This window comes from Arachis ipaensis, chromosome B02, assembly GCF_000816755.2.
Source record: "Arachis ipaensis cultivar K30076 chromosome B02, Araip1.1, whole genome shotgun sequence".
Classification (NCBI taxonomy): Eukaryota; Viridiplantae; Streptophyta; class Magnoliopsida; order Fabales; family Fabaceae; genus Arachis; species Arachis ipaensis.
Window position 1 is genome coordinate 44441326 of NC_029786.2, and position 8351 is coordinate 44449676.

Below are 8351 nucleotides of genomic sequence, written 5' to 3' on the forward strand. Positions count from 1 at the left end.
CTCCATTGTTTCTTTACCTAAGCGTAAAGTGAATTGTCCCCAATAAGTCAATCATGGTATGCTGGTAGCAACTATTAGAACTCTTTAATTAAATTTACAAAGTAAAATGATCTACAAGTTGATTGGGGTCATGCGAATATAGTTCACTCAACCCAGTCAAACATATATACAATTATAGTGAAGATGTCCTAGTAGTTTAACCTACATTGACAAGAATTGAACTATTTTTGATATATTTGAGGGCTGTTGTTAAGTTTGAATATTGAGAAAATTGATGAAATTTGGTGGTTGAAAGATTAAATTAAAAGTTATGAAAAATCGGTAATCGAAAAACTCGAAAATAGATTAAAACACAAGTAATATTTTGAAAGAAAAAGGCTAAGGATTTTGGTTTTGGTATAAGAGAAAGATTAGTATTTAAACTTTATTTTTGAAGGGTAACATTGTATTTATAAATAAAGATTGAGGTACAATTTGTAATTATATAAGTTTTGGGTATTTTGGATAATAAATAAAATATGAAGGTAAAAATAGGTATTTTATAAAAGTTCGGGTTACTTTTATAAATACTAAGATAAGTGAAGTTTCAAATATAATTTTGTAAAAATATTGAGTTAAAAATAAAATATCTAAAAATTTGAAGTTTAAAACATAGATAACAAGAGTTTAAGAATAAAAAGATTTACGAAGCTAAGTTTTTAAGAACAGATATAAATATTATTTATTTACCATTTCAAATATCTTATTTATATTATTGTTATTATTATTTTATTAAGAATATTATCTAGTAAAGATATTATTAATATTATTATAAGTTAGAGAAGGGCAAATTGAGTGATCTTAAAAGTTTTAAAGAACATAGATGGTGCACGAAATTGTGATCTCTGGTAATGGCTCCAAAAACTTGGTGCTCTAATCTCAATTCATAATTTGTCACAACTTCGATACAACTAACCAGCAAGTGCACTGGGTCGTCCAAGTAATAAACCTTACGTGAGTAAGGGTCGATCCTACGGAGATTGTTGGTATGAAGCAAGCTATGGTCACCTTGTAAATCTCAGTCAGGCGGATATAAAATAGTTATGGAGTTTTCGAATAGATAGAAAATAAGGATGGAAACACTTATGTAATTCATTGGTGAGAATTTCAGATAAGCGCATAGAGATGCTTTCGTTCCTCTGAACCTCTGCTTTCCTGCTGTCTTCATCCAATCAGTCCTACTCCTTTTCATGGCTGGCTTTATGTAAGGGCATCACCGTTGTCAATATAGGGAATGATGATGATTGTCACGTTCATCACATTCAGGTTGAAGTGCGAATGAATATCTTAGAAGCGGAATAAGTTGAGTTGAATAGAAAAACAGTAGTACGTTGCATTAATCTTTGAGGAACAGCAGAGCTCCACACCTTAATCTATGGAGTGTAGAAACTCTACCGTTAAAAATACATAAGTGAAAGGTCCAGGCATGGCCGAATGACCAGCCCCCTAAAACGTGATCACAGGATCAGAATACAATCCAGGATATCAAATACAATAGTAAAAAGTCCTATTTATAATAAACTAGCTACTAGGGTTTACAGAAGTAAGTAATTGATGCATAAATCCACTTCCGGGGCCCACTTGGTGTGTGCTTGGGCTGAGCTTGAAGTCTACACGTGGAGAGGTCATTCTTGGAGTTGAACGCCAACTTTTGTGCCATTTTGGGCGTTGAACTCCACTTTGCAACTTGTTTCTGGCGCTGGACGCCAGAATTGGGCAGAGAGCTGGCGTTGAACGCCAATTTACGTCGTCTAAACTTGGGCAAAGTATGGACTATTATATATTGCTGGAAAGCCCTGGATGTCTACTTTCCAACGCAATTAGAAGCGCGCCATTTTTAGTTCTGTAGCTCCAAAAAATCCATTTTGAGTGCAGGGAGGTCAGAATCCAACAGCATCAGCAGTCCTTCTTCAACCTCTGAATCTGATTTTTGCTCAAGTCCCTCAATTAGAGAGAGAGAGATGCTTGCATGCTCTTGAAGCACATTTAATTTGTTCTACAGGAACACTCACAGCCACTGATTTCTAATTTTTTATGTAACTTCTAGAAAATGTTATAAATGAAAAAAAAAAAGTGGCTATAAATTTTCCTAGAGCATGCATTAAAAATGCTGCAGGAGACATGGAATCCGATATTGTTGTATACGGCATTCATATACAATTATAGGCATGATGATCAAATGAACATCTAATTTGAACTCAAACCCTCTTCTGTAGATAATCGAGGTTAGTAACCATCGCAACCAACATTTGACCATTTCAAAATTTAAATATATTTTCAGCTCTAGATTCATCAGAAACATGAGAAGGTATAATACAAGATTTCAGCATAGAAGTTTCAGGAATTAGTATTCTATCAATAGAAAAGAGAAAATATGTGAATACATACATAGTGAAGGAACTTACTGATTAAACATTGTCAATCTCATTTTCAACTCTCCATTGTAAACAATCGATTATCTGTAAAACTTTAAGTCGTCAGCAAAGTATACACATTGAAAGAACACAACTCAAAGTAATTCTAAGAACAACCAAACAACCGAACCAGCTAAAGACCTTAAGCATAAAAAGATCTAACTAACCATTTTATGGGCTTTGGCAACATTCCAGTCCCTTGCTTTGAGAAATTTGGCTAGTGTTTCAGTTGGATATCCCTGATGCATGTTCTAAAATATAAAGTAAAATATTTTAGGGGAAAAAAAGAGGGATTTATTAAAATAAGAGTAAAAAACAAGAAAAGGCACTTATTGGTTTAATATCACTAAAATTTAGGATGATGATTCTTGAAGAGTGTTGAACAAACATTGAAAAGAACAATTATTCATTAAAAAGTACATTACTTGAATTCAAATCTTGAATTCTTAATCCCTTCAAATGTATATTATAACCACCAATAAAAACACTCCTTAGCAAATGCGAGGCAACAAAAGTGATCCAGGTCAATTTAACCAAAAAAAAAAACTGATGCTTATCAAATCATTTGATTCTCTTAATTTGAAATTTCAAACAAACAAACAAAAAGAAAAGCTTTTTTCTTTCGTCTCCTTTACCAAATCAAGTTGCAGATCATGAATCATAAGTTAAATTGTTTCTTTTTCCCTTAAATCTTTTCTCAATATACAAGATCAAACATATAAGAATCTAAGCAAATTAACTAAAAGAAAAAAAAAGGCAAACCTGGAATGTAATCTTCTGCTGCTTATTCACTGGAATGAGACAAAAAAAAGAAGGAATCTTTATCAATTAGAGATCATGGAAGTAAAACAAGAATACGAGATGAGACTGATTTATTTATTTATTTTGAAGGTTGTGAAGAACACACCATTTTCTATCATGGATTGCAACTGCTTGATTGCATCCTGGTTGCAAATACCCATCTTCAACTGAAACAAGGACAAATCTGCAACTGGGTTCTTGAAAAAGTGTGACCTTTAACACTAGCACAGGAAGATTCCACCCATTAAAGAAAGAGAAACTAAATTTGATTGATTCAGGTTCCCCAATGGGTTAGAGAAGAAGGTGAGGGTTGCTAATGCTTCTCCACCATGAAAAGATTCAAACTTTGTTTTGTTCAAGTCATGTGAAAGCATGGAAGGGAAAGGGTGGTGGTGTTGTTTTTGGCCTATGTAGCAAAGAACAAACAAACAAAAGTCCAACGATAAATCAGGACCAAGGGAAACTCTGAAGCTACTGTGACTGGGATTAGCAATCCATTTAATATTGGATTACTTTTGAAAAAGTAGAGAGATTGTTAATACCTTAGATAGGTGTTGTATTTGACCATGAATCCATAGCCCCATGAGCAGAATTACTATTACATCTTGCACTATTTTTCGAAAAAACACATATGGTATCAACTTCAGGAGCAGCAGGGAAGGTCGTCGCATCACCAAAATCTTGGACATTATCAGCAACGATGCCAATATCATTTGACATTTGATTCTTCAGTGGTAGTGTCCACAGCTTCATCTGAATCTGAATAAGACTGGCACCTAGCAACTAGCAAAGAAGAAAAGAACTAACTTCAATCATGGTCATGCACAGAATGCATAAAAACAAACATGCATACAAGTTATTTGTCAGACTGAGTGAGATCCAATTCGTAGGGAATGAGAGCAAATAAACCAAAAGATTAATTAGGGTAACCAAAATGCCATCGCAGAAGCTTCACCAAAGCTTCCTTGCCGCACAGAGCCTTCATCTTGTTCGCATTGCCGCTTTTTGTGTCCCTCAACGGCAATGCTGCTTTTCTCTGCATTTCAATTTTTTTAAAGTTACTCATCTGCATCAGAAGAAAAAAAAAAAACAATCAAAGAAAAACCCTCAAACTTGCTCAAAACTATTATCAAATCAAACTATTAAGTATTAGAACCTGCTTTATATCTTCATCATAATCGCTGACGTTGAAATTGATATCTGCATCAATGCTACGGAACTTGATCGCAGCTCGATCATATGCCCTGAAAATTAAATCAAACTTACACACTAAAATTCAAATCCATGAAATATTTTTCATTAGCCAAAAAGAAAAAAAAAAGAACCGATAACAAAATTACCTAGCTGCAGCATGTGCTGTCAAATCCACCTATTAAAATATATAAATAAATAAATTCATAAACAAACAGAAAAGCAATATACATCATTTAAAAAGAGAAAAAAGTTTGAATTCAACTACAATCATCGCTGCGTTTTCTCACCCAAGTACACTTGTTTGCTACAATCCCTGCACAGAGCACCAACAATTGCAGCATCTATAGCACCTTGATTCTCAGTCCTATATGGAAGACCAAGTTAACATGGACACTAGTCTTCAATCGCTGAGAGTGGGGTCACATGGTGCATCTTCCAATTCAAGGTGGACAGAATCAGAAGCTCCATTCTCGGAATAGTCTTTGACTCAAACACATATTTTGCATCTTCAACCTGATGATGATTCATGATCAAATAATCACATTATTAGAAACATCATGATGAGTTTTCTGATATAAAGGAGAAAAAATACGTACTTGAAGGTCCAAGAGAATAGGCACTTGAGTTTTTTCAACTTTAGCAGCCAAAGAGATGCAAGTGACAGAGGCAAGTTGAGTCATCCATGGCTTCTCCCTTTGAAAATGGAAGCTCAAGAGGAACCTATCCAGATAAGTATAAATAGAAAAAAGGATTAGGAAATTCATCAATAAAATATTATAAACTAGAACCATGCACACAAATAAATAGTCCGCCATAATAAAACAAGATCACTGATAAATAACACTTTCCAGCAAAAGAATCAAAGTGCACTTTTGTAAAATAAATACCTATCTTCTTGTAATAGCTTAATTCTTTGTCCCATTTCAGCAGCACTCAATTGTTCCTCCGAAACGACTTTTGCAGCTTCTCCATGCTTGCTAAGGGCAATACCTGCTCAAACAAAGCAGACAACACATTGGAAGGCTATCATGATTATTGCTCAGAGTTTTATATCTTTAATTTGATTTTTGAGATAGCTATCATGAGTCGTAGTTTGTAGTTTTTCGCACTTCAAGTTCAAAGAAACTCTAGCATAGAATGGCATGTTAAAATACACAAATCTATTCATGCGAGAAATGATTCATGACAAACAAAAACACACAAAGATAAACCCATTCATCCAGCAATGGAAAATGTACCTCAAATATAACAGAAATTATGATGATCTGGCGCGAAGTTCTCCGCCATGACCGGTTTCTCCAATTGACCCTGGCCATAACCGCAGCTTCCTTTTTGGAAATATACTGCAGCCTCTTCTCGAAATCATCGCTACATCTTCTGAATATCCCGTTCCACTACATCTTCTGAATATCCCATTCCAAATTCGAGAAATTAACCCCTGCTTCTTACCCTTCTTCTTCTTCTTATTCTTTTCCTCCTCTCCATCACCAACAACAGCAGTGGCACCAACACTTTCCTCTTTCTTCTTCTCACCTTTTCCAACTACCTTATTCTCCTCACCCATTCTTTTTCGCTCTTTCTTCTTCCCTAAAACCTCAAACAAAATAGAAGAAACAACCAATTAGGGTTTTGTTGACTGAATTTCGCTGTTAGCTATGATACGGCACCGTATTGCTTGCGAGTAAGTGAAAGGTCAGCAATTCATTAGGGAAAAGAAGCGACTAAGAATGTGAAGGAAAGTGTGAGTGAGACAAAGAAAGTGGGATTAACGAACTTGGATCTGAGAAGGTTCGAGAATCTTGGGTTGAGGGTTTTGCAGTGTGGTTGGTGGATCTATCTTAGGTGGAGATCGAGGGGAGGGAACATACAGGAATATACAAGTTGCAGGAATATACAAAATTCATACGTTAGAATTTAGAAACTCGGTTCTCTGCAAAAGCAACAGGGAAGGGATAGGGTTAGGGCTAGGGATAATGAAATCCAAATAGAATCACAATGGAAGGGGTTAGGGATATGGATGAGAAAGAGGCGGAGGCCTACCTAAACTAACGGCGATGAGAAGAGATGATGACAAACTTCCGGTGAGGAGAGAAAAAGTAGTGACGAGAGCGGCGGCGGAAGGAGCTCGTAAGACAAGAACACGGCGGAGAGAGCTCATACGACGATGGCAACGAAGGGAGCAAACGCGATGAGGGCTATAGAGGGAGCTCGTGCGACGCGAGCCACGGCGGCGGGGACAACGGAGGACGTCACATCTTCAACGGAGAGAAAAGGTAGGGAGTAATTCAAGGAAAAAGTGAAAAAGTGAAATGAACCATAACTCTTTATTCTAATATTTCTGGCGGAAAATTTTAAATTACAGACGAATTTTTTATTTGTAATAATTTAATAAAATGCAACATTTTTGTCCATTTAATTACAGACAGGTTTTTTGTCTGTAACTATTTTCTACAAAAAAAAATTCCGGTAGAATTATCGATGGATTTTTTTTGTCTGTAATTTATGCTAATTCATTTTTTTTATTTTCCAACAAAAAATCCTTCTGAAATTCTGTTTATATTTTCATGGGATAAAATCCGTCGAAAATATTCGTCTGTAATAACTAGTTTTCTTCCTGTTTTCTTAATTAAAGTTTTGATTTGTATTCGCAAAGGCTCGATATTAATTAAGGATAATAAAAGATAAAAAGGTTTAGAGATAAGTAATGCCTGAACTTTTAGTACGATGATGAAGTGCTAAAAGTTAGGGTGTTACAGACATTAACCCCAGCCTTCTCCCAAAACTGGGGTTAATGTCTCATCCTATCGCAAACCTATTTGTGAACATGAGGCCTATGCCTAATGTATTATTGTTGGCCGAAAAGTGTGATGCACCTGGGTGAGTTTCATGTTATAAAAGACACAAATATTCAAAATAAGTCCTAATACGAAGATTTAGGAAGATAATTAAGAAAGAGAATGGAAGATATGTGAAAAAGTGTATGATTCTAGAAAAAATGTAAGATACACAAACAATGACACTTAGGTAAATTAGATAACTAAGAGAACTAATTATGTAATTAATAAAGTTTAAGGCTAGAAACATGAATATAGAAGTCCTAGGGGTAAAAGTAAAATTTTATAAAATAAATAAGTTAAAGTTGTAATTTAAAAAAATAGTTGAGTCCAAACATATACCTTAGTAAAAGTTAGGGGTAAAAAGATGAACCTATGATAATAATTAAAAAATCTAAAGGAAAGGTAACACATTTGGTTAAAAGGATAAATCGGCATTAACAAAAGATTTAGGGGTAATATGGTAAATAAGAGTGTAACTTGGTAACTTGAGTAATAATTAACACTAGGATAATTAATTATGACACCTAGGGTTAATATGGTCTTTTTAAGAAAAAGTAAGGTTTAAAATGGTTAATTAGTAAGCTTTAGAGGTAAAATGGTCTTTTATAAAAATATAAAGATAAAATAGTATAGTATCACTTCTAAGGATAAATAAAAGCATAAAAGACATATAAAACTGAAGGAAAGGAAGGGTAACATGGTATCAAAGGTCGAAAGACTAAGAGTAAGAGAATCTCTTGAGCTACGAAATGATACCATAGCAGTGTACTGAGTGAACAAGGACAAGAGAGTCCCTTTAGTAAGTCATTACATTGTGCCCCAAAGAGAAACAAAATCCCCCAAGGTGCGAGAAGGCCACATGGTAGAGCGGAGTTCTAGACCGCCTAGTCAGTGACTGTGTGATGTGGGGACGCCCATAGATTTAGAACCATTTTCCAAACGAAAAAACATCTGACATGGTGATTGGATCTTTGTATCTGACATAGCAATCATAAACCTATATTTGACATGGCGATCAAATACATATGTATATCTGTGTGATAATACGCACAGCTAAAAACCCATA

At 34.8% G+C, this 8351-nt stretch overlaps 2 protein-coding genes across 2 annotated transcripts; both read right to left on the reverse strand.

The window, feature by feature from the left end:
* On the reverse strand, positions 3795 to 5828 carry LOC107625266. The gene is made up of 8 exons (XM_021115802.1): positions 5687 to 5828; positions 5336 to 5438; positions 5045 to 5168; positions 4736 to 4961; positions 4595 to 4623; positions 4411 to 4498; positions 4210 to 4320; positions 3795 to 4037 (listed from the first exon to the last, which is right to left on the reverse strand). Exons 4-8 carry the CDS (start codon positions 4787 to 4789, stop codon positions 3798 to 3800), a joined length of 522 nt encoding a protein of 173 aa, XP_020971461.1. The 5' UTR covers positions 4790 to 4961; positions 5045 to 5168; positions 5336 to 5438; positions 5687 to 5828; the 3' UTR covers positions 3795 to 3797.
* On the reverse strand, positions 5793 to 6768 carry LOC110268829 (the record flags this gene model as incomplete). The annotated part of the gene is given in 2 exon segments (XM_021115803.1): positions 5793 to 6035; positions 6489 to 6768. Coding segments are annotated over 2 exon segments (361 nt in total), but the record flags the coding sequence as incomplete, so codon positions are not given.

Coding starts and splice junctions, on each gene's coding strand:
- LOC107625266 (XM_021115802.1), bottom strand. CDS start 4,789: ATGCTGCAATTGTTGGTGCTCTGTGCAGGGATTGTAGCAAACAAGTGT. Junction 4,499..4,594: donor ACAGCACATGCTGCAGCTAG/GTAATTTTGTTA, acceptor TTTAATTTTCAG/GGCATATGATCGAGCTGCGA. Junction 4,038..4,209: donor TGTGCGGCAAGGAAGCTTTG/GTGAAGCTTCTG, acceptor CTTCTTTGCTAG/TTGCTAGGTGCCAGTCTTAT.